This window comes from Haliotis cracherodii, unplaced genomic scaffold, assembly GCF_022045235.1.
Source record: "Haliotis cracherodii isolate W230 unplaced genomic scaffold, xgHalCrac1.p SCAF_44, whole genome shotgun sequence".
In the NCBI taxonomy this organism is placed as follows: domain Eukaryota; kingdom Metazoa; phylum Mollusca; class Gastropoda; order Lepetellida; family Haliotidae; genus Haliotis; species Haliotis cracherodii.
The window spans coordinates 459678-487408 of record NW_027266302.1 but is presented as its reverse complement, the minus strand read 5'-3'; the positions used below and the strand labels follow the sequence as shown (position 1 = coordinate 487408).

The 27731-nt window shown below is 39.5% G+C and overlaps 1 protein-coding gene across 1 annotated transcript; it reads left to right on the top strand.

The window, feature by feature from the left end:
- LOC139441757 (transient receptor potential cation channel subfamily A member 1 homolog) lies at positions 1 to 27731 on the top strand. Its single transcript, XM_071222535.1, has 23 exons — positions 1 to 170; positions 6096 to 6264; positions 6548 to 6669; positions 7292 to 7477; positions 7928 to 8149; positions 9286 to 9367; positions 9623 to 9818; positions 9983 to 10058; positions 10419 to 10507; positions 11154 to 11300; positions 11979 to 12090; positions 12761 to 12897; positions 13363 to 13484; positions 14278 to 14442; positions 15767 to 15867; positions 16954 to 17123; positions 19306 to 19438; positions 19844 to 19975; positions 23996 to 24196; positions 24672 to 24872; positions 25544 to 25612; positions 26968 to 27168; positions 27540 to 27731. Exons 1-23 carry the CDS (start codon positions 27 to 29, stop codon positions 27729 to 27731), a joined length of 3369 nt encoding a protein of 1122 aa, XP_071078636.1. The 5' UTR covers positions 1 to 26.

Sequence of the window (27731 nt, the reverse complement as noted above, 5' to 3'; positions counted from 1 at the left end):
GAATTTTGTTTCGTGAGACGGAAAGTATGACACACTTGCTATTGGTCAATAGACGGTTGTCAGATGTTGTGATGGAAATGGTGAACCTGACCACAAACCCAAGCGATGTTCCGGGGGAATCCTCGGACTGCGCCGACAGTTCAGAGGCACATAATCTTACCTTACACCAAGTAAGTACAGATTGTCGTCTGTTCAAAGGGAGCGAAGGAGAAGGCCTGGCATCTTCTTCCCGCCTATATTGCTTTTGCCCATGCTTATATAATTTTTGCCTTCGCCTATATTATTTATACATTTCTAACTTATATCACTACATGTTCATTTAACATGTGGCCCAGTGGGCAAAGGTACAGCAGTTACCAGTGCAGAGCTAGCAAGGATCTGTTGATCATGGTTTGAATCCTAAATTCATTTAATTAATTATGCTTGGTCTGTACCGTCAGGGGGCATTCGCAGGACGTCGTAGTGTGGACCAACAGTATTCGTCCGATATCCCAGTGCGGTATCCATTGATGCTTAATAACTGTTTGTTTTTTAACGGATTAAACACTTGGGAGCCATCTAGTGAGCGATTTTAGTGGGTGTGTTACTCATATTAATTTGTGTCATACTATCATAAAGACCGTCTGAATTCCTAAGGCGCTTAAATCACAAGTGTTACTACTACAACAGCGACTACAACATACCACAGCCCCTACCACCTCCACGACCATCACCACCACTACAACAACGACAACATCTACAATGCAACAAATTAATAATCAGCAACCATTACAACCACAACAACTACTACTACTATTTATACAAAATTGCTACTGGTTAATGTCTAGATCTACAACTACTACTGCAACAACTACCTTAACTACCAATACTACTACTGTATATGGGTCAATATATGTACTCATTTTATGTCAATAGTCTTTATCTTACATAAAGTTTAAGATAGTCCTTACCTTTCATCCCTAATATTTCAGTGGTGAACCAAATTAAAATATATCGTCAAATACTAGTATTTGCTTTGTCAGTGCTTTGCTTTAACTGCTTGTGGTGGATTTGTGTATAGTCTGAAATTGTTTAAATATCACTGTCAATAGACACTGAATGCTTTTTACAATGAACATATTTCAGATTATATATCACATACATATATCATATGTTGTTATTTTATTAATGGGGTTCGATATTTTAAAATTAAATACGTTTTCTCTTTGTTTCTATCTTTAAATAATAAAAAAAAGAAGAAAATCATGGTTCATGTATTTGGTGTAACCATTTGCTTAATAAGGTGTTAGAGTGATCCATCTTTATGTAGAAACTTCAAAGTACGTGGTGAAAAATGTCTTGTGCCATTGTAGTTATGTAACACCAATTATAGTGCGTCATATCCGACTTATTAATGACAGAAGAGCGGTGATGAGTAATGGTAATGTCCTTGGTGTTATGTTTTTTTTAAAACATATTTTATTGACATATATGGTCAACGGGATTGGGCAAAAGTTATCCAACTTAGGTGGCCCTTTCCCTAATATATTGGCACAGACATTGATTACACACACACACACACACACACACACACACACACACACACACACACACACACACACACACACACACACACACACACACACACACACACACACACACACACATATATATATATATAAAACATACACATATACACATAAACATATATGTATATTATATATATATACACACATACAAATATACATACACATATACATACATAAATATATATACACTCATATGTACACCAATACACACATACACATACATATACATACATAAATATATATACACTCATATGTACACCAAAACACACATACATATACATACATAAATATATATACACTCATATGTACACCAATACACACATACACACATAATCATACATACACACACACTCACATACATATGCATATATTACATTTTAAAGTGACAAAGAGAAATATATTTACATAAGAACATAAACATAATGTTTGCAAGAATAACATAAACATACATAAAAAGCCTATATGAACACTATTTACTTGTTACTGCCTTGTCTTTGGTGTAACCGCTTTGTCCTTGCTGTTACGAGAGGAAATTCTGAATATAATATAGGTAAACACACATTGCATAGCATACATTTCAGTAAGCACAAAGCACACATGTCAAAGAATATTGAAATTATAACTATTATATTTGTTGTGTTTTGGACACAGAGAAGACAAAATCATCCCTCAATCATCACTTTTTTTATTTCTCATAAAGAGCGATAAATCAGGCTTTAACACGTGGTGATATTAAAAATGAGAAATTGTTTCTTTTCCAGGGCATAGGTAAAATATTAGTTTTACAATAATACACTGACAGAAATATTGTATTATTTTTTTCTCTGTAAAATATTGCTAACTCTAATGGTTACACTAAGAAAAATAAGTTTCTACTGTTGCTCCTGTATATTTAAAATATGACACAATTATGTTTCTTCGTGTTGGCATAACATATCCAACAATTTCTCAAGTTTAGATTTGTCTTGTTAAATAGCTAAAAGTTTGATTTTTTAAGTTTTATTTTTGTTTATTCAAAAGGGGTACAATTGTTTTTATAACGATCCATATAGAGAGTAAACTTGCCTCGCAATTCCATGCACAACATGACAAAGGATAGCCAGCATTTGCTATAATCAGACGGTTATTATACACATTCAAATATAGCCTTCGAAATAAAAAAGTGAAGATTTCACGTTTATCCTCTGTTATGCATCTTTTGAATGGTATTACCATGTGTAAAGATTGAAACATGCCACCTTTCAAAGAGTGAAAAATCATAAGTACTTTGATATGCTCAAAGTCGGGCGTGGGACACGAATTGACTGAAAGGAAAGCTAGGTACACATGCTGCGCTTCAAAAGGTAGCGTTTTATTTATTGAAATGCGGCGTATATCGGACTGTGATGTTTTTTCAATTACATTTGAAATGGTTCGTTCTTTGGGAATTTTATTGCATGACATAAAAAAACCTCTCCACTAGACCATAAGGCGACTATAAAGAGGGATGACTTCAGCTTTCCAATTGTCAACCTTCAACGTTTATTTATGTCTCACTCGTAAACCATTTAAAATACAAAAATAAAACAGGTGATTTACATGTTTGATCACACTATCTACGACCAATCGCACAGCGATTTATGAGAGACAATAAAACAAATTGATAAATAGATAAAATTATATTTTATAAGGAGGCTAAAATAATTAAATATACACAATATACTTGAAATACCTGGGTTTTTTATAATCAGAAAAAGAGATGGGTAAGGAGAAGCTGGGTAAGGAGTGGTACTTAACAAATAACATATCAGGTATACAGGGGTTTGGAAACAAACAGTGACCAGCTTATATACTAGTTCGCTAGTGTAGTCTCCCCATAAAAGCTCTGATGGTGTATTGTCAATATTAGGGGCTTTGCAGTTCTTGGTTTTCCTTAGAGCTTCTCTGACCTCCTCTATAGTAATGTCATCATTAAATGTCACCATGTGAATGTCACCATCCTCTGACGTCATCGTATCCCTTGTGTCGTCATCTGCAGTGTTTATGTTCAGCAGTTCCTCATAACCCGCTTTCCACCAATATTTTGCTTTGTTTGTTTAACGCCGCACTCAGCAATATTCCAGCTTTATGACGGCAGTCTGTAAATAATCAAGTCTGGACCAGAAAATCCAGTGATTGATATCATGAGCATCAATCAACGCAATTGGGATACGATGACATGCATCAACAAAGTCAGCTAGCCTGACCACCCAATCCCGTTAGTCGCCTCTTCCGACAAGCATAGTCGCCTTTTACGGCAAGCATGGGTTGCTGAAGACCTATTCTACCAATCTAACACGTGGTCTTTATCCCTTTATTGTAATAGGATTTCCATAGGAATGGTTTTCTGTCGCTCATTACCTACTATTACCTTGATAATATACTTCCAAAAATCGTCTCTATTTTCGTCACATATCCTGGAGAATTGTGCTGCGATGTTGACTTCTCTGTTTCTGTTCTCTGTTGGCATTTGCGTGCCCCGGCACCACTCCTTCACTGCTAAACACATCTCATTTCACTTTAATGTGTACATATCCTTCCACCATGGCCGATGATGTCTTCACTTCTTGTTACTTTTCCCAGCTGACATAAAGATTCACTGGTAGCTTATCCTGCACTTCTTGGCAAACGACGTTCACAAATTCACCATAGGCATCGTCAAAATAGTCACGTTTGGTCATTTACCGTTGATTCTAAATTGTTTATTATATTTGTTAAGAACTTTTTCACTTCGATCGACTTACGAAAATTTGCCGTTGGTTTTCCTGTTACTATTTTCTCATAGTACTGAACAGAGTTATCTCCCGTTTCCTTCCTTCTGTATGGTTCATTCGCGGTTGTGTGCGTCTCCATCCGGCTTTCCTCCCACATTAAGCTGACACGCCGTGATATAACTGAAATAATGTTAAAAGCGGCGTTAAACTCAACTCACTCACTCACTCCATCTGTCACCACACAACCGGACTGGTTAACCAAATCTGAAGGGCACCACTGAACACTATCTACACTATCTAAGCTTTCATAAGGCAGAAAACAGTAGTCCACAACACACATATCCTAGTTTCACACAAATGTCAAATCTCATTTCACTACTATTGGGACCATTTGGCATACAAAGATTCGCATTAATTAAAAACTGTATACACACAACTTTCCACTTTGTGAAGTCTATAACTTGTCTCTCTGTAGGGTAGTCGCAAGTGTGTTTTCCTCGTGTTTACTGGGTGATCTACCAACTAAGTTCTCACTTGAGTTTCACTTTCAGTCTTGCTAGTCTCTTTAGGGGCTTGGGTATGGGTGTCTGGTAGCTTCACCTCTGCTTTCTTTAATGGCATTTTTATGCTGTGATGACCTTTCTCCAGTTTAATGGAACTGTTCGCCATTTGAATGAACTTCTTATCCTCTTGGGAATTTTCTTTCCTGTCATCGATAGATCTTTCTGGGAAATCAAGATTGATTGATTGTTTCACAAGTCTTTCCAGTTCGTTTAGTTCATCTACGGCTACTTCTTCGGTTCGGTTCACAGAAAGGCGCATCAGCCCAATTCCACTTGACCAGTCTCTGACAACATTCCACACTATACATCCGAGCCTGGTTAGTGTCGCATGTAGCCCTCCACTTGGACCATTCCCCAAATCAATCAATAAACAAAACGAACAATTGTAATACAGATCTAGTAGGGACTAGTTGACGTGTTTTTGTTGATCAAATCGATTGCTGGGTCGGTATAAGAGAACTCAACATATGAACGCCAAGAAGGCTTCACACGACAAAATTAATTTTTCCAATTCATGTTTACAAACATAAATGTGTGTGTGAACATTGCGAAACAGTTTGTAAACCAGTTTTTGAATTTTTACAAACTGTTGGCGGGAAATAGTATGGATCGCTTTCTTCACTAATATTTGGCCAACATATTAGCGTTTTTATGCTAGGGTTTTGTCAAACATATGTTGGTCGTTTACAACCAATCACATACTGCAACATTATAACCTGATTTTCACTTAATGTTTCTTTAAAATGGCGTCGGCATTTGGGAGAAGTGAAGAGGTACTTCGTACAACACATATTTGTTGTTCGAAAATACAAGTTTGCAACTTTTCGGAGTTTTCCCAGATGTGTTTGCAAACTTATGTTGCCTGTGTGAAGACACACAAGGACATTTAGATTTTGTGTCCTTTATAATGGAATTATGTAGTGATATTAGATCTGTTGTCATTATGAGTGTGTGGATGAATGCTGTATATACATTATATCACAATTTGAACACGTTGCTATTTTGTTTATTTTCACTCAAATGAGGAGGATGGCAATGAATGTATTATGTGTTTAAATTCTCATTAATGATCGGGGATTAATGAACCATTTATTGCTGCGAAGGATATTGAGAAAGATTACAGCGGATATATGTCATTGACTTTTTTTTATCGGTTATGGTCGATCATTAAACGATTATCATACCAGTAATTAATCTTGACATATGCTATATTCATCATTCCTTCCCACCAGTGTGCCAGATATGGAGACGAGTGTAACATGCTAACTGAGCTAAAGAATATCAGCGGACACGTCAAGGAGAAAATGAATGCACTGGACGATAAATTCCTGTCTCCCCTGCACTACGCAATTCGCTACAACCATCTCAATGTGGTCAAGTTGCTGGTGGACGCTGGCGCAGGTAATCACATGCTGTTACGATAGAAACATATTTTAATGATATAATTACATATTTTACCTTTCAATTTGAATTGAGTCACGAGTAAGCAACAATAAGGATGATAAGGCTAAAAATAATAAATAGGGATCAGGGTGCTGTTGTACAAAACAACCTTAGCGCTAAGATTGCCGTAAGTCTATGTTAAGGCATGGGAGTTTCGATCAACATAGCTCTAAGATCGCTTTGGTCAGATGAGACACACAGCTGAGGTTAGGATACTCTGTTCACTAACTCGTTTTGTAAGATCCCAACGTGAAAGGCTATGAAGACATCAGCCCACTCCACACTGCAGCCAGATACCACAGGGCGAAGATCAAGAGGATGGAGACCAACAGTCCCGAAGAAGAGGAGTCAAGTAAGGGGAGTGTGAGTACTGTAATCCTTGTGCATAATACGCGATCTGCTTATCAGGTGGAGGGCAACACCTTCTTACCCAAAATAATGTTAAGTTATAACATATACCATACACGATACTGATTTATTGATTCAATAAATTTAATCTAATACATGAAAATCGTATTGCCAGAAAGACACCAAGCACCTTCTTTTTCATGTTATTGTATCAACGGGACTATCTGGTATACTCCACGAAAAATAATGACATACCAGCAGATAATTTAACGTTGGTAAAAACTCACTTCTTCTAGATTTTCTGGACAAAAAGTGTGCATTTTACACAATTAAAACAACACACAAGTCATAAAATAGACTGTTAAAAACTTAATGCAGGAATTTAAAATCACAATGGACTTATGTACAAAACACTTTAATTGTATTGATCGTGATTTAAGGTAACGCCACAAATCTTTACATGCCGAATCGGATGTTGCGCATTTGTTGGTGATCTGTTGATTTCGCTTTTGAATAGTTCACGTCTGTTTTCCATGCATAGGCTTCAATAATATTCCTCACAAAACTTTGATTCAATCAATATCTATAAAAGCATGTCTATATACTAACACTCACATTTGTCTTTGGCTGTGACCAGGCTGCAGCCAGTGGCCTCCTGTCTTTGGGGACCTCTGGAGAGGGCTGTATATCCTTCCTGATCAAAAATGGTGCCAAAGTCAATGTTGTGGATATCTATGGACAGACGCCTCTACACTATGCTGCCATGAGCGGGAATGAAAATGCTGCAAGGGATCTGCTGAGCCTTACTGACATATATCTTGACGTGAGTGTCTTATACGCATACTGTTGACTGTTCTTACGGTTATATCAAAAGGCTGAAAAATGATAAGTGTCAGCTCCCCTGAATAATTAAGTATCAATTTGCTGAGAGAAGCTTATGATAACTTCGTGTCATTCTTGGCATTTTACAGTGTTGAGTACAGATTAAGGTGTGCTACAGTGAAATATGTATCAGGCATGAGTTGAAGCAATTCAAGAAATGAGTATGGTTGGTCATGAAATCATTACACAATTTTACATTTGCTGTTCGGACATTGGTATTATTTCAAATTTCAATGTATTCACAGGAAGATAAAGCACTTGTTTATCTTCCCTTAAGAAATAACTCTCTGTAAAATGGTACTTGTAAACCTTTTTGTACTATGGGTCTGATGGCCTTCATGCAAATAAAACTGTCTGTCTGTCTGTGTAAATTTGTATGTGGTGTTGGCAGGCTCAAGACATGCAGGGTGTCACAGCCCTCCATACTGCAGCCATTCACAGCCAGGAGGGTGTGGCAACCATGTTGATCGAGGCAGATGCCAACCTGCGATGTAAAGATTTTGGGATGGCTACGCCGCTGCATCATGCGTGTTCAAAGGGAAATGTCTCCTTTGTGCAGATGTTGTTTGATGCTGCATCAGGTCGTGCGGAAGGCTGGGTGATGGTTTCAAGTGTGAGTGACTCTCATCAAGGACATTCTCAGAATGTGAAATAATGCATTAACTCCTGTATAAGTGGAAAAATACAAAATCTGCACACAACATATGTAAAGACATTTGGTTGAAAGTATGTGTGATCATGTTTCCATTGCCGTGTGTTATGGTACTTATGCATAATGAGTGTATATCCAGAACTCATTGCAACCCGAACACTTTCTTTTGAAAATCATCAATTATACAAACTTCTCTGTGTTTTGTCCTTTATGCTCAATAGTTTCGGCGGGAAATCTTGAGTGGTTCTTCTCCTGCATATGGGAAATCTTGAGTGGTTCTTCTTCTGCATATGGGATCTTGAGTGGTTCTTCTCCTGCAAATCTATATATATATATATATATATATATATATATATATATATATATATATATTTAATACCCTCTACCCATCTTCCCTCATGATATATATATCATAAGGGATGATGGGTGGAGGGTATTAAATTTTCTGTAATGCCCTTGGGGATTACAGTTTATATAAATAACTCGGCTTTTCATTGGTCACCGGTACCACTTTTCATTCGTTAGTCCTTAAACTCTATCAAAAACGTCTTGATATGGAATGAGACGTTGCATAATTCTGGATTCTGATTCCGAATAAATACCTGCAACTTGATAAATATCCCATATCCATCCATCCATCCATCCATCCATCATCCATCCATCCATCTACCCATCCATCATCCAGTGTTGGTATGCATGTCTGGCATCAACGGTGCTGACTTGCATTTGTTAAAGTTAATGAATTGAATGCAACAATTCATTTGCATGTTGTGTATGTAAAAGTTCCAAATGGTTTATCTTTCCCTCTGGAAATATAAACCGTATTTAATCGTAGCTCGTTAGCTAATTTCATAATATCCAGCAAGGAAAGCAAATGTGAGCGGCCAGAGCGAAGTTTGTTATTTCAGAATCAAAGGTATTAGGTACAAGTCATCCCCAACTGTATAATTCACTATGTCACGGTTCACAACATTTATATCTAGTCGTCATCACTAAAAGTGGATTAGCCATAAAAAACACATTGATCTATGACTTTAGAACCCAAAACGTGTAATGAGGATGAAGTATTATACGGATGTGCTGTGTTCCTCATCCAGATGCTGACAGATCGGGATGTTGAGGAGAGCACATGTCTCCACCTGGCTGTAGACAACGGACATTATGAAAGGTTAATTGTGTGCATTTCTACCCTGGTGGCGTGGAAGGTTACCCATGTTTTCTGTCACTGGTTTGCCTGGTCCAGACTTGACAATTTACTGGCAGTTGTGCTATTGCTGGAATATTGCTGACTGTTGAGTCTAACAACATCCCCTCAGGAATGATATTGTGAAAACTAACTTTGTGGCAATGAAGTGATGCAACCCAAGGAACATTTGGTGGTTTTTATCTTCCACATGATCCATGAAGATCACTGCGTCTTCTGGTGTTCTGCAGATGCTGATGTGAATGTCGCCCGGAAACACGACATCTATCCTCTCCATCTGGCCGCCATGTCAGGAGACATCCGGAATGTCAAGCTGCTGGTGGAACACAAGGCTCGTGTTGATGTGTTGAATGACGAACAGGCAACTCCACTACACAAAGCAGTTGTGTTCAATCATCTGGATGTTGTACAGTATCTTGTTGATCAGTAAGTTATCTTCATTCTATTGGTAGAACGACATTACTATTATACTGAGTAGCATCAAGTGGCATCTGGTAAAGACACTAGGTTTACACTGTATTTGTTTGTTCTGTTTATTTATTACCGCCACACTCAGTTATGTTCCAGCTTTTTTACGTGGGTCTGTAAATAATCAAGGGAAATGAAAGCTATGTCACCAATCCTGTGCATGTTGCCGCTCAGGAAGGTTACAGCGAGATCCTAGTGGTAAGATGGAGAGACAGACAGAGGGAGGAAACCTATTTGTATTGAGAAAAATTGAATGCAGTATGTTGTCTTCATGAAATGATAGATAAAGTACATGCAATTGGACTGAAAAACTTATACGTGATATTCACTTCACTTATGACTCAGTTACTTATACCAAGTTAAAACAGCCATACAAATCCTACAAAGTTGAATGCTGGACTACTGCAGCATCCTACAGCCCTTGATACCAAGGAGTCCATTTGTATGTAGTCAACACATGGGAAGGAAGGGACATAACTCCCATGGTACAGATTGATGCTAATATGTGTATCCAAGGTATGTGGTGTATGAATAGTTCAATCTGTCCTTATTTTCTAGATATTGCTGGAGAATGGAGTTCTTCCTGACAGCAGGAACGAAGAACAGCAAACACCATTACATCTCGCTGCCATGTTTGGCAGGATAAGGTAAATACTTGACAGAAGAGAACAATGATTCGGATATTCAGTGTACAGACTCTGAAACCATTTTGACAACATGACAATTGGTTTCGACAGAGCCTTTCATTTTCAGAACTGTTCATTTATTCTCTTCTTTCTTAGTATTCTTCAGTTCAGAGATTACTTGATGGTTCCATATCCAGTACTTTGATTTATTGCCATTTACACCTTCCTGCTGTGAATAACATTTGGGCCCCGTCCCACAAAGGGATCCTAGCACTATGATTGTCGTAGGTCTGTGTCAAAGTGTGGCAGTTGCGATTGTTCTTAGCACTAGAATTCTATTTTACCACTTCTCCTCATTAACTACAGGACATCTGACACTAAAACTGTCAGTTTTACTCAGTTTAAATTTAAATGTATATTTAATTCTTTTAGCAATTTGTGTTGCAATGCTTGTATTTACTGCCCATTTCTTGGAGTAATTTGACTGTTAGCCTTGAATCACCTTCAACTGCTACGTTTCTGTATTCAGTGAAATAATCATAATCCAGATAGGACCGAACCTTAAAAAAGTACCATCTTTTACGTCTTCGGATCTTCCGCTTTTCGAGTATCCACTGAGGCGGTCTGAAATTAGAATACTAAGGCAATGTCTTTTTTGTTGTTACAGCAATGTGAGAGAGCTGGTGAAGCGTGACAAGTCATTAGTCAATGCCAAGGACGGGAACTCCAACACTCCTCTACATCTGGCAGCCATGCAGGGACATGACAAGGCAGTTGCACTCCTCCTGGAGTTCGGAGCCGACGTTGCCATCAGGTACAAGGCGTCCTATGGCCTATATTGTAATATCAGCCTATCACAAACCATTTTATTACAATAAGGGCAGAGCAATTTCTTTCTTTTTATCTTTTTGGTTAAAATCCAAAGGGCAGGAGACAAAATGGTTGATATTTTAGAGTTCATTGTATGATTCCGACTGTACTATAAGCATGCGTTTATGAATTACTGTGAGGGTACCAGATGTTAGCGAAAAGGTGAGCATGTCCTGCCACCTTGGGGACATCCATAATTACAATACAATACCTGACAAACCTCATCTTTCCATTGTCAGAAACCTATTTTTCAGAAAGATCTACCTTTTGTTTGTTCTTTAAACCTATTTCTGATGAACTGTTTTCTCAGAAACTATTTCTGGTGAACGTCTTTCTGAGAACCTTTTATTTTGTTGAACCCTTTTTAGTAACTATTTTAGATGAACCCATTCCCAGAAACTGCTTTTGATGAACCAATTTCCCAGAAACTACTATTGATGAACCAATTTCCCAGAAACTATTTTTGATAAACCTCTTTCAAAGAAACTACTTTTGATGAAACTCTTTTTCAGAAACTGTATCAGAAGAACCCCTTTTTCTGAAACGATTTTTGTTGAACCCCTTTCCCGTCAACTACTTTTTGAGAAACTCATGCTCACGTACTAGCGTTATTGGTTGACAGGAACTACAGTTTGTCGACCCCCCTGAATCTGGCAGCATCCGAAGGATGTCTGAAGGCATGCCAATTACTGCTGGAACAGTGTGCAACCATTGAAACCATGGACAAATATGGGGCCAGTTTCAAATAGCCGGCACCTGCACAAAACACTAGGAAAGATCATGAAATGGATTAATAATAATAATAATAATAATAATAATAATAATAATAATAATTCATGTTAGGCCGTAGTGTTTATTTATTTAACATGGAACTCTTGAAGGACGTAAGGGTTTGTGACAGTCACAGTTCTAGTGGCAGTTGATTCCATAGTGTAGCAGCCGAATACCTGTAAATTCTGTTTGATGTTAACGCTATTAAATGTTCAGCATGAGGTCAACATCAAGATAAATGACAACCTGAGAGTGCTTCCTGTAGCATAACAGTTCGAAAAGATGGTAGGTTTGTGTATTTCTGTCGAGAGTGTGGCATTGCACTTTCGGCACATACCCATGAAATGCCGCCGAAAGATAATCTCACAGTTAAGGGCGTAACCAACGGATCAGTTACAAGAAATGATTCTGGAGGCATTGCCACGAAAGAGGACAACACTACTTCAGTAATAAGAAATGCCTCCATATGCAAATTATTGTTGCTTATTAGAGTAACGCGGTGATACATTCTGTGTTATAGATATCAGATAGAAAACCTACACGGATATACGGTTTGTGGATCCAATTTATGGCGTCTTTGCCTTGACATGCCAGCAGCATTTGTCACTCACTCACTCTGAACATTTTCTGCAGACCACTCCACTTCATCTTGCGTGTCGCAATGGACACCCCGCAGTTGTAAGCCTCCTCCTTGAGTGGGATGCAAATGTCACGTTGCCGGACTCCGAGGGTCTCAACAGTCTTAGTATCGCCATTGAAAACCACAACAAGTGAGTTTAAGAGCTTTATTTCTGGAGTTTTTGTTTTATCATGATTATCTATTTGCAAATAATATGTCATGCCCACCTTAACGTAAAACATAATTGACAGTTATGCTTGGAATGTAAAAAAGGTGATACCATTCTAATATGCAATATGGTAACATTCTCTCCATGAAAAGTAAGGCATTAATAATACACTTTGTTGTTTTCATATTTCTCGATAGGAAATATGAAAACTTGACACTTAACATGTTAAGAAAATAAATAGTAGCCCAACTTTTGTAAATTTTGTAGAAATAAGTCAATTATAAAAATCATATAATATAATATATGTTATATCAATGTTTAACAACGCATAATGTGAGTCCTACATTTCATATTGATATAGGAAGAATCGAGTGCATTGAATGTGCGGTGAATCGTTACACAAGGGGGTCAAACGCACTGATATATGCTCATGTCTTTTCATTACAGTGATGTTGCCATGGTGATCATCAACTCTGAGGTGTGGAAGGATGCCTTGCGACATGCATCGCCCGACATTGTTACAGGGCATTTCGACACGCCCATGAGAAAACTCATCAGGAAGATGCCAGGTTCGACTCATATTTGCAATCTCCTGCATTGTTGTACCAAATATTCAATCACCAGAATACAAAATCAAGTTGGAAAAGTGTGAAGTGGTACAAACTTATATGTTAATGTCCTTTTGGGTATTTGTCGATGAGATTGGTTAAAGGGTTTCATCAATGAGCACCATTTCCCAGGTACAGTAAACTACGGTTATAACGAACTCAAAGGGACTACTAATTTTAGTTCGTTATAACCGTAGTTCGTTATAAGTACATATACAGCATGACTACAGCAAGTAGTCGGGGCCAAAAAGTAAGTTCGTTATATCCGTCAGTTCGTTATAAGCGTGTTCGTTATAACCGTAGCTTACTGTAACATATTTAATCTGAAAATGAAAGGTGATGCAGGTCTGTGTGGTTGGCATATTTTGGAGATAATCAGTAGGGTCTATCTCTCTTCACAGAAACGTATCTTTCTATTCGCCTCAATACAAGTTAGGGGGCACATGTAGCCCAGTCGTCCAAGACGTTGCCATTCGCTTTTGAATGCCCTGGGCACGTCATGAATCAGAATCTATGATCGTGTGTTCGAATTATGGTTCGCCCCGATAATGTTTCTAGGTTTGTCAGCACCATACCTGTTCTCATGGGTTTTACCAAAGCTATGAACGTCTCAGACCTGCATCACTTCGGGCTTTCCTCCCACATTAAGCTGACACTCGTAATATAACATGAATACTGTTCAAAGCTGCAATAAACCCAACTCAATCTCTCATACTCTATACAAGTTTATCAGCAAATATTTCTCATTAACCAGATGTGGCAGAGCGAGTGTTTGATCGCTGCCTGAGCTATGGGGCTGAGAAGAATCCAGAGCGACCCAACTATGAAATCACGTTCAACTATGAGTTCCTGGATGATGTGTATGCGAATTGGCTGGACACAAAGAGAGAGTCCTCCAGCGACTCTGGATCAAGTTCAGGTGTGTAATGTGTTTTAGATTCATTGTGTGCCAAAGAGAAATTGAATACTTCCATTGTACTGGGGGTGAACATAGCATTAGCATACTTAAAAGCGTCACAACGATCTAACAACTTGTTTGTGTCAAACTAGTCAAACTGTCTATAACCAAATATTGAAAACATGTAAATCTACACGGCCATGTCCCAAGAGGTACATAGAGACTTCGATTGGTTTTGCCCATGAAGACAGATCTAGGTCATAGAATGGCCATGAGAGGAACACGAATCACAAGTTATCACCACCTAATCATCAGTAACATCAATGTTACTTTCCATCTTCTTCATGACACCATGTTTGGGCATGACCAATGCTTTAGAGTTCATCTTGTTTGTACTTGACTGCAGAAAACTTTAATTGGAACACTTCTTCAACAGTTAATTAAATATGGCACGATTGCCAGCATCATCAGTTTCACCTTATTTTAATAATGAAAAGTTTTATTGAAAAATCAATGTTTTTCTTTCTTGATATGTTACATTGACAACTTATATTTATAAATCTTGTTGTTCTTGAATGGACTGGTAATATAACTCATATTTAATACATGTGAATAATTAATATAGTTATTATTTCAAAGAGAAATAATGCAAAAGCAAAACAAATGGTGGTGAGTAAAGAGGGATTAGTTGTGTTTAATATGTATATTTCAAGTAGAAGATCTATAACTCCGCTATCGTCTAACATTCTTTCCTTGTGGTGTATTTTGTAATTTGTCCTACATTCCAATACGCTCATGATGTCTAAAACAAATAGAACCGTGTGGCTAGAACAATTAACTAGCCTGTGCATGTGTTTGTGATGGGTACCAGGGTATAGGACTGGGTACGCTCACCTTTTCGCGAACTCCCGGTATCATCACTATTTGATAGTGATTCATGAACACATGTTCATGATATAGTCGGAATCGTACAAAGGACTCTGGTTTTAACAGAGGTTTCTTATGAATATGGGCAGGATTTTGACGGTTTTATTTAGAAGTAATAATACTTTGCCTTGCATATTCTTGGTCTTTTTTTAATTCTTATTCCATGCAACTATAGGAACACCCACTTCACAATTAAATAATATATTAGTCAAAACAGATGTAATCAACTATGTCAGGCCTTTAGGTTTCATTTTATAACATTATAATCGAGATTAGAATTACGTTAAGGACATACATATTTGTAAAAGAGCATAATTGTGAATTGTTGGTACACTAACTATGCCTCACCACATTGCATTTTACAGCTACACTCAATATATAATTATTTTCATCCTTAAATAAGAAACCTTTTTTTCAGATTATGGGGTATTTGATGAACATGGAAGGGTACTGCCAAGTGCCAAGCCCTACGCATCAGACTCCAGCATCCTCAAGATGAACCATCCCCTCAAAATAATGGTGGGCAGAGTGCACTGTGGTGCAACTGTGATGAAGAATGTTCCCCTAAATGGTGAAGAATGTTCCCCTAAATGGTGAAGGATGTTCCCCTAAATGGTGAAGGATGTTCCCTTAAATGGTGATGAATGAACCACTAAATGTACCACTAAATGGTGATTGATGTACCACTGAATGGAGATGAATGTTCCCCTATATGGTGAAGAATGTTCCCCTAAATGGTGATGGATGTACCACTGAATGGTGATGAATGTACCGATGGATGTACCACTGAACTGTGATGAATGTACCGATGGATGTACCACTGAATGGTGATGAATGTACCGATGGATGTACCACTGAATGTAGGCGGGCGTACCGATGGATGTACCACTGAATGGTGATGAATGTACCGATGGATGTACCACTGAATGGTGATGAATATACCGATGGATGTACCACTGAATGGTGATGAATGTACCGATGGATGTACCACTGAATGGTGATGAATGTACCGATGGATGTACCACTGAATGGTGGTGAATGTACCGATGGATGTACCACTGAATGGTGATGAATGTACCGATGGATGTACCACTGAATGGTGATGAATGTACCGATGGATGTACCACTGAATGGTGAAGAATGTAGCGATATATGTACCACTGAATGGTGATGAATGTACCGATGGATGTACCACTGAATGGTGATGAATGTACCGATGGATGTACCACTGAATGGAGGGGAATGTACCACAAAAGGCATCCTTCCACAGCTCAGAGTTGATGATCACCATGGCAACATCACTGTAATGAAAAGACATTTTTTAATTGACTTAATTCTACAAAATTTACAAAAGTTGGGCTACGACTTATTTTCTTACCATGTTTCGAGTAAACATTTCATATTTCCTATCGAAATATTTTGTACAACAAAGTGTATCATTGATGCCTTACCTTTCAGGGAGAATAGGTTACCATATTGCATATGACAATAGTATCAACGTATTAACATTCCAAGCATAACAGTGAATGTTTGTGTAGAGAATGGGTAGAGAGTCGTCGGTGCAATTGGCACACGTCTCCCGTCTGTGGTGTTTTGTTCCTCCAGGTGACGTTGCGTCGGAAAGACCTACTGTCCCACCCTCTTGTCATGTCCATGTTGAACCACAAGTGGCTCACGCTCGGCTGTCCCTTGTACATTGCCTCAGTTCACCTCTACCTGGTGTTCCTGACGTTCCTCACGGTGTACATCGTGGAGACACCACCTCCCTATATCTAGTAAGTGCTCTCCACTATAATACCCTCAGTTTACCTCTACCTGATGTTCCTCGCGTTCCTCACGACGTACATCGAAGAGACACCACCTCCTTATAGCTAGTAAGTGCACTCTACTATAATACCCTCAGTTAGCCTCTACCTGGTGTTCCTGACGTTCCCCATGACGTACATCATGCAGACACCACCTCCCTATAGCTAGTAAGTGCACTCCACTATAATACCCTCAGTTCACCTCTACCTGGTGTATCCTCACGGCTTACATCGTAGAGACACCACCTCCCTATAGCTAGTAAGTGCAATCCACTATGATACCCTCAGTTCACCTCTACCTGGTGTTCCTGACGTTCCTCACGGCTTACATCGTAGAAACACCACCTCCCTATATCTAGTAAGTGCTCTCCACTATAATACCCTCAGTTCACCCCTACCTGGTGTTCCTGACGTTCCTCACGGCTTACATCGTGGAGACACCACCTCCCTGTAGCTAGTAAGTACACTCTACTATAATACCCTCAATTAGCCTCTACCTGGTGTTCCTGACGTTCCCCATGACGTACATCATACAGACACCACCTCCCTATAGCTAGTAAGTGCACTCCACTATAATACCCTAAGTTCACCTCTACCTGGTGTTCCTGACGTTCCTCACGGCTTCCATCGTAGAGACACCACCTCCCTATATCTAGTAAGTACACTCCACTATAATACCCTCAGTTAGCCTCTACCTGGTGTTCCTGACGTTCCTCATGACGTACATCATACAGACACCACCTCCCTATATCTAGTAAGTGCACTCCACTATAATACCCTCAGTTAGCCTCTACCTGGTGTTCCTGACGTTCCTCATGACGTACATCATACAGACAGCACCTCCCTATATCTAGTAAGTGCTCTCCACTATAATACCCTCAGTTCACCTCTACCTGGTGTCCCTGACGTTCCTCACGGCGTACATCGTAGAGACACCACCTCCCTATAGCTAGTAAATGAACTCCACTGTAATACCCTCAGTTAACCCTGACCTTGTGGATACCCAGGTGAGAATAGGCCCCGAGCCCGCTATTATATGCCATGAGAGGAATCTAACTTGGACTGGTCGGTCAGGCTTTATGACTAAGTAGAATATGTGTCACCATAACCAAATGACATGGGACGTTGCTGCTAATATCAACCACTCACCTGTCTGACTGGGACTAGAGTTTTACAGGCCCATGTCTTATGAAGCTAAAATATTGCTGACAGGGGCATTAAACAACAACCAAGTACCGGGACATCCCACCACCATATTCTAAGTTATTGCTTGGAATCACTAAGCTGCTGCAGAAAAAATATTGAAAATGAAATGTTGGACCTATTCCTGTACCATTTATTTTTTTAAAATTATTATTATTATTATTGTTGTTGTTGTTGTTGTTATTATTATTATTATTATTATTATTATTATTATTATCATTATTATTTATCTACGACGAGTAATGGCTAGATGTCATCAGGTTTTCATAGGGATTCTTCTACACTATGATCGATTTTGAAATAACTTTTGGAGCATTTGAAACAACGATTAATCAATTTCCCAAATATGGACTGGTCTGAAAACTTGGACTAGTAAAGGTATTTTGTTGTTTGTTATCCCCATCAAACAATCTACCATTAGCCATAAAACTTATACGAAAGTATGGATGTACTTAGTTTGATTGTATGATGAATAAGTAAACATGTATTGCAAAGACTGTAGAGACACTTACCACATGCTTATTACATTGGGGGCACAGGTGGCCCAGTCGTCTAAGGCGCCGCGATTCGTTGTGCAGGGTTTCGTCCCTTGGACACGCCAGAAACCTATGATTGTGGGTTCGAATCCCGGTTCGCCCCGATTATGTTTCTAGGTTTGTCAGCTCCATATCCGTGCTTTTGGGTTTCACCGAAGTGGTAAACGTCTGAGACCTGCATCATTTCGGGCTTTTCTCCCACATCAAGCTAAACACGCCGTGATATAACTGGAATACTGTTAAAAGCGGCGTTAAACCAAACTCACTCACACACTTATTACATTGGGTTTGATATGTTATCACAAAATCTTGAGGATATAGCGTGTATAATGATGTTTTGCCAAATAAAAAGAGTGAACGTTAAAAGGAATGACACTGAGCAGAGAGCAATGGCGGTTATTTTTATGTTTCAGTAATGCAACTGTTGCCGCGGCCATGTCATCTGGGTCATGTGACCATCTGAGTACAACCTATCAACAGCCCAAACCTGCCCTAATAGCTAAATATGTTGTCATATTATATGTTGTCTTCAACATTTTGAAGGAGGTGAGGTTATGCTGTATCTTGCCTGAATTTGGCTTCTAATGGCTGTTGGGGGCGGTCGGGTAGCCTGGTGGTTAAAGCGTTCGCTCGTCACGCCGAAGACCCGGGCTCGATTACCGACATGGGTACATTGTGTGAAGCCCATTTCTGGTGTCCCCTGCCGTGAAATTGCTGGAATATTGCTAAAAACGGCGTAAAAACAGGTTTGACAACGAATCTTAATATACAATGTACTCCTTGGACGCTGGTTCCTCATTGACCCCCAAATAACCTTCCACAGGAAGTTCACATCAATTATTGTTACACTTCTTAGTAATTCTTGGAAATATTCCCTTTAATACTCTCTATCCTTACATCATGTATGTATTATGAAATCCTTTAAATACAATGTGAGAATGTTTGTTCCAGTTGTTTCATATCTTCCAAGCAAGGTGTTCGTACTTCAGCTGGACGAATCTGATTGAGTGGTTCACCTTTAGATCAGCTCTCCTCCTCGTCATTGACTTCAATGACTGTCAGAAGGAAACAGGCTTCAGATTGGTGAGGACAGTGTTGTCATTGTACGGGGTCATGTTCTGTAGATATTGGGGCGGTCGGGTAGCCTAGGGGTTAAAGCGTTCGCTCGTCACGCCGAAGACCCGGGTTCGATTCCCGACATGGGTACAATGTGTGAAGGCCATTTCTGGTATCCTCAGCCGTGATGTTGCTAAAAGCGGCGTAAAATTAAACTCACTGACTCACAAAGAATAACTTTCTAAATATGTTCACATTTTGATCATTTTTAGATTTTTTATGCAGGTATCTAAAAGATAACCAGTGGTCACATTTGCTCAGATTTTATTTGCATGTATTTGTACATTTATAACGTAAACAAGTGATAAAGGTTGCCATTGTCTATTGTGCATTGTCAAGTGTGACAAATATTCAGGGGAGGCTCATTTACACCGGGTTAATATTGCTAACAGTCTCATCCTTGTACACTTAAGTTTTCATCAAAGGGTAATAACTCTTCTACTTCTCTCAAGAGTTGTCTTTCTTAGTGAGCGTTAACCACTTCTCACAGTAGATTTAGTTTAGCTATAACAAGGCGATTGTTATTTACTGGTATACACCCATTTATATTCGTTCTATTTTTAGCACAAGTAAATACATTGAATATCCTCTGCCGTGATATTGCTGGAACATTGCTAAAAGCGGCGTAAAACCATACTCACTCACGATGTAGATATGAGGACAGAGAAGGCCCAGACAAGAAAGGCCCACTAATTTGATGTGCCTTCCAGAGACATTTAATCTTGGATTTAAATCCCAGATTCGGTTGATAATGATCCTTGTCATAGTATCCACATCAGTCAGAGGTGAAATGTCATATTTTCAAACATGTCGAATATTACGAACTTGTTTATTATTACCTTGGAAGAAATATGGTAACATGATTTCAACCATCTCTCATTGTGCGGGGTTTACCCAAGCGTATTCAAACCGCCGTGTCCATGCCACAGCAGCCACAAAGTTGTCCGAGGCGGGCGTTGGTGCTCTTGGAATAATGTCTGTCTCGGGACACAGGCATGTGCAATCCTCACAGAATTTCATAACCACTTATGCGCCAGTTGCTCAGTGTATGGTATTCAGCAACATACTGCAGTCAAACAATACGACCACTGTCGCGTTTCTTCCGCCATGTTCGTCCCGCGTCGACGCCATAACCAGTCCAAGGCCGTTGATTTACGGTATCAATTCAATTCAATTCAATGGTTAATTGTATGAAAGGTCATTGGCTCACGTACATGTGAGTTACATACACATACAGTTATATTAACAAGTACTGTAGTATATGGAGTATCAGGACAACAACAACTGACGTAACATAAAGCATGGTGAATGTATAAGGATACTTGAAGTTGTAAGTTATATATATTTTGTTTGACAGCAGACATACAAAGTGCTTAGTAGATATGCGTGAACATGACCAGGGCCCCGTTCCACAAAGTGATCTTAGCGCTAAGTTGATCGTAACTCCCATTCTTTAACACTGACGTACGACAATCTTAGCGCTAAGATCGCTTTGTGGAACGGGGCCCTGACACGTAAATATTTCCATTCTTATTTTGTTATATACCGGATAAATAAACATAAAATGAAATTCGTCTTCAACACCAAGGCCACAGATGACTTGTGACTTTTGAATATTGGAATATCTTCCTTTATTCACTGTAAGGTCATTTAGACTAAGTCTAAAACGTATAAAGGTATTGCGGAGGTATCTGCATCTTAAATTTGAAAGATACCTTTCTGGTTCAAGGAGAGACTTAATTTTACGATATGCGTCATATTTTGAAATGTCTTAAAGTGCAGAACGCCATTCCTGTCGGAACATATCTACAGATAGTTGTAAAAACATATGAATGTCACCAATATATGATAGATATAGAAGTGGTTAACGTCTGAGACCTGCATCACTTCGGGCTTTCCTCCAACAATAAGCTGACACGCGTTGATATAACTGGAATACTTTTAAAAGCAGCGTTACACCCAAACTCAGTCACTCGCTAATATGTGTACAGTGAACAGCAATCTCCGGTCTAACACAAACACATACACCCCCTGAACTCCTTCCAGATGATGCTAGTTTAACTGCTGGTGAATAATAAATATCATAAGCATTTAACCAGTTGTGCAACAAATGTTTCCACTAGGCATATAATATCGTAACACTGTAAATATTCAATGAAGTCATAATCATCAAACTTCTATTTTAAACCACTGATACTCCATGACAATATGGTATAGTTCTCACAGTTACCGGTGAAAATGTCATTTGTCTCCTGTGTGAGAAGTTCTGAGCCTTGGCCACATTGCTACAAACGGGTGTTCCATTTCGTCGTGTGTTACTGCTGAATTGTCTCCTTGTTCCCTTTGGGGCGTCTCTGTCTTGTCTTGGTTTCGTCATCAGTTTGCCGTTCTTGAAGTAGCCCGGCTAAGTCTTTGATCTTTAACGTCCTGGGCCCACTTGCACAAAGCGATCTTAGCGCTAAGATGATCGTAACTCCCATACTTTATCATAGGCTTACAGTAGTCGTGGTGCTAAGATTGCTTTGTGCAAGTGGGCCTGGAGTTGTAGGCGTTGTCTCCTAGTATGATCACTGGAAACACCGTATCCACCAACTCTGAGAGAAGAACGAGACTTCAGAATGTCCATCTTGTCATCTGAGGACCAACTCTGAGAGAAGAACGAGACTTCAGAATGTCCATCTTGTCATCTGAGGACCAACTCTGAGAGAAGAACGGGACTTCAGAATGTCCATCTTGTCATCTGAGGACCAACTCTGAGAGAAGAACGGGACTTCAGAATGTCCATCTTGTCATCTGAGGACCACAGTTTCGCTATTGTTAGCCTTGGTTCAGTAGCACCATCCTTGTGAACCCCAAGCCTGTGTGCACTGATAACGTATGATATACCCAACCAGCTCGGTAAGCACACTATTTCATGGCTTGCAGTTGCTGCAGTCAGCTTACATCAGTGGTGGAAACAAAGTTGCAAGTTCTACGACAAGTCACCTCAACTCACAATAACCAGTGGCACAGCTCATCGGCTATGTTCACATGTGTTAGCTCGGCCCCACAATGCACTTGGAATGTTTCAAGTCATGTGATTAAACAGAAGCAAATTTATATAAAATCGTACATTTAAATCATACATTTTGCTGCATTTGTTTATGGATGATCACATACTGAACGCATAATACAAAGTGACTCATCTAACATTAACCTACCTATTTTAGTGTTGTTTATTTGTGTTTAAAACGTATACTTTGTCTCTTGACGATAGGGTGTAGGCAGTTAGGTGAAACAGCCCGTCAGTTAGCCATGTCCGTTGATTTTCATTTTACGGCTACGCTTATTGCAGATTTTATTATAAACCCACCTCTAATAAATCATAAGATTAGTCCTAAATTCGGCATAAATATCACCGACTTTTGCTATAAACACTGTATGTTTTGTATTGGTTACTGACCACTGCCACCATATCATATACTGTCATTGAATTTTGTACTACTACTCTATTGTTTACTGCCATTTATTGTAAACGCTGTGCGGTATTTTCTATTGATTTGTGAACCAAGTGAATTTTGTAACACATTTGTTGATTGTATACCATTTGTTGGTTGTTTGTTGGATTCACACTAAATTCCTTTTCGTGCAGATTTCTGGGTTAACATATTGTTTCAGTTTGGGAATCGACAAGTAACACCACAAATTGAGATAGGGCAAACTTTATTCCTGAAACCCAGTTAATACAAATGGTCCAGTTCCAGTGTCATTTTCCTGATAAACAAAACACGAGTACTGAGTGGTGTTCGCGTTTAAACATGTAGTCATTCTCGGCAACAACTCCCCGGAAGGCCGATGACTGGGGTCAGGAATTCACTTTATTCGTAGAATGGAAACCTGTTTACCTCCACACGATGTGTAATGTAATGAGGTCTGTAACAAGCACGTGTTTGATTCAACTTTGATTTCACATTTCTTCATAACAAGCGCTGAATGTTTGTTTACCAGTACTGGCAGTGGTCCTTGGGGGCGGTGTCTGTGTTCACGGCGTGGGTGGTGCTGTTGCAGTTCATCCAGAAGTTCCCCATGTTTGGAATCTACGTTGTCATGCTCAGCGAGGTCCTCCTCACCGTCATTCAGGTCTTCGTCGTCTTCTTCCTCTTCATCGTTGCCTTCTCACTCGGCTTCTACACTTTGTTCCAGAACCAGGTTGGCAAATCAATAATCCTATTTCAAAGCTGAGCATAATATATTCCCGATGCAGGAGAGTTAACTGACTATAAAAGTCCAGTTTCCACACTTGCCGAACTAGGCTCACATGATTTGATGCACTTCGCGATGTAAGACCCGTTTTCTCACACTATAGATCTTGATTGTCTATCAGATCGTCTTGTCTGGGCGCCGCCATTTTGTTTGAAGGAAATGCAAGTGATACGAGAGGTGGAATGTTATTGGTCCATAAGAGAGGCATAGAAGGGACATAACTCGTAACAGTCACTGGTGGCGCTACGATCGAGCCCAGGAATTCCAGCCTAGCTCGGCAAGGTTGGAAACTGGACTTTTAAAGTCAGTTAACTCTCTTGCCTCGGGAAGATGAATATAGCTGCTTGAAATGCATTTTCAGATAAATTAAAATAATAATTTTAAAATCCAGTTAACCCAATGATGTTGAATGTCGTTTCAGGTTGCCTTCAAAAATGTCCCGAGGGCAATTATCAAAACAGGAGTCATGATGATCGGCGAGTTTGAGTTTGATGCCATAATCAATGAGCAATTGAAGTCATCATCAGTAGACAATCGGGATGAAGTCCACTTTCCTGAAGCTGCCTATGTTCTCTTTGTTACCTTCCTCATCCTCGTGTCAATCATCGTCACGAACCTGCTCGTGAGTATTCGTGAGTAATCTGATTTCATTAGATGGTTACTGCTAGGTTTTTGCATATGTTGATGGAAACAATGTATCAACCAAGGTGATAACAAATATAAAAGTTGTTTTAAGATCCATTGACTCTAAAACAATAACAAAAACAAAAACATAATTTAAAATCACATTTAAACAAATTTGATTTGTGTGACATTGAATTTTGGCACCAGGCAGCTTAAATAAATTCTTTTGTTCCTGAAAAATTCCAACCTATACTACCAGATCAATTTTGAGACACTCCAGTGCTTGACAGCGGAATGAAAGAATGTATAACAAATTTGATAGTCAAATGCCAATATGTTCAGAGGGAGTGAGAGGTAGACATTTTCACTCGTGTAAAAAGCAAATGCATGTCACAATTTTCGATCATTCAATTACATCATCATTACATCATGGGACGTAGAGAAACTCAGTGTTCTCTGGTGATGTCATCCAAATTGAAATTAAAATATACAGAATAAATGATTATCATGTCAGATAAGTTGTTCACGTCATCTCATGGCATGGCGAAGCAGATATTTGGACTCTTGGCTTGAAAATATTTGTTGACAGACAAGTCAGACAACTCTATGAGGTAAACAAGATAAACAAACATGTCTCTAGTCCTTGACATGTCTGTCTGTTTCTCCCAGATTGGTTTGGCTGTAGCTGACATCAAGGCCGTGCAGGACCAGTCTGCCTTCAAGAAAATGGCTATGCAGGTAGGTGACGTATATCAGCAGCCAGGTGACCACAGATTAGTCATGTTTGTAGAAATAGCTTTCTAAATTTCCTTAATGAAAATGCAATTGCTGGAAAACAAAAAACAACAACATTTGCTCCACTTTTAGATGTTGTCTATTTGTTGTTTAACGCAGCAGTCATCAGTATTCCAGCTCGATCACAGCGACCTGTAAATAACTGACTCATGTCCATAGGAACCGGTTATTTATATAATGAGCAACTTGGTTACTTGGGACTTATTCCAAATGAGAACCCCTACAGTGAGGATCCCTGCAGTCCTTTCTCAATGTACCTGAGTGAGTGAGTGAGTGAGTTGGGTTTAACGCCGCTTTTAAAAGGTATTTCAGTTATATCACGGCGTGTCAGCTTGATGTGGGAGGAAAGCCCGAAGTGATGCAGGTCTCACACGTTTATCACTTCGGTGAAACCCACGAGCACGGGTATGGTGCTGACAAACCGAGAAACATAATCGGGACGAACCGGGATTCGAACCCCCCTCAATGTACCTCTTAGAGAATAGATAAGAATAGAATAAATAATACAGATTCCGGCTGTGTGTTCAATGAATGAATATAATTCTGCACTAAATATTTCTGCACTAAATACCTGGTATCATCACAATGTGATAGTGATTCATAAACACCTGCTTATGATATCGTCTGAATCGCACAAAGGACCCTGCTTTTAGCAGGTATTTCTTATGATTATGGAAAGGGTGTTGTGGCTTCTATTCACCTGATTCCTTTATACGATATCTGGTGACATTCTGGCAGAGCTGGATACTTTGCGATAGGTTGGCAATGTCTCTGGTGGCTGATAGGGTTTGTCCAGGACTCCATTCTGCCGGCAACCTATGCCTGTCGTAGCTGGCGACTTGATTGATCGGGTAGTCAGACTAGGTGACTTGATCGGTAGCGTGTCAATGTACCAGATGGCGTGGAAAGAGTTTCTTGTCCAGACTCGATTATTTACATGCCGCTGTCATGTAGCTGGAATATTGCAAATAGACATGAACTGATAACATTTCAATCACTGGTGGAAAGCGGGATTTTATGAGAGCTTAAAAGACTGGCACAGCAGAATAGCTGCAATTCACCTGGTATTTCCAATTGTATACAAACATCAGAACACCATATTTGAAAATAGGAAAGTAGCGAAATGTTTTCTGTTAGATTATGAGTATTAAGTTTTCTGTCTTTAAATGATGCATATAACGTAAACTGGATTATCATATAAACATCTGGTTATCGCATTAGATTGTCCACACTTGAAGTGGTCAGCATGCTATGTCAGATGAACATAAATGCAATTGGTCAAACATGTTTTTCTCTAGGTTGACTTGGCACTTGACGTAGAGAAAATCTTGCCCGACTTCATCAGGCGGAAGACGTACATCCGAAGAGAAACGTCAAACCCTAACATTTGTCTGAAGTACCCTATATGGGGGTCGTTGTGGAGAATGTTATGGAGATTGTTGACCTTCCAATCTTCCTTGTCTCTTGAGGCCATTGAGAAAGCACTCCATCCAGAGCTGGTGTGAGAGAGAGAGAGAGAGAGAGAGAGAGAGAGAGAGAGAGAGAGAGAGAGAGAGAGAGAGAGAGAGATGCTTTCAGAGCTTGTGAGCAGGTTCAGGAGGTAAGGTAAGATGAAATGGGGTTTAACGTCGCGTCAAAGATTATTGTTTCTACATAGCGACGTGCATGCACGTGTGTGTGTGTGTGTGTGTGTGTGTGTGTGTGGTGTGTGTGTGTGTGTGTGTGTGTGTGTGTGTGTGTGTGTCTGTGTTATACTATGCCGCAGTTTATCATGAATATCCCACTCAGACAGTCTCTCCGGGCGGACTCTCTCCCACTAGACCATGTTGAAGGATGCTTGTTTCATAGCTAGTGACTATTCCTCCTTCAGGTTCAGGAGGGCCAGGGGTACATGCAAGGAGAGATAGTGGGCATGAAGATGACCATGAAGGAACTCCAGGAACAGAACTCCCGGATCGAGAGCATGTTGCGAGTCCTCATGACACAGTCACAACACACAAACCAACAGAAGGATGAAGATCAAGTGGGAGAGCGGACTCGGGAGAACCTAGTGTCTACTTAG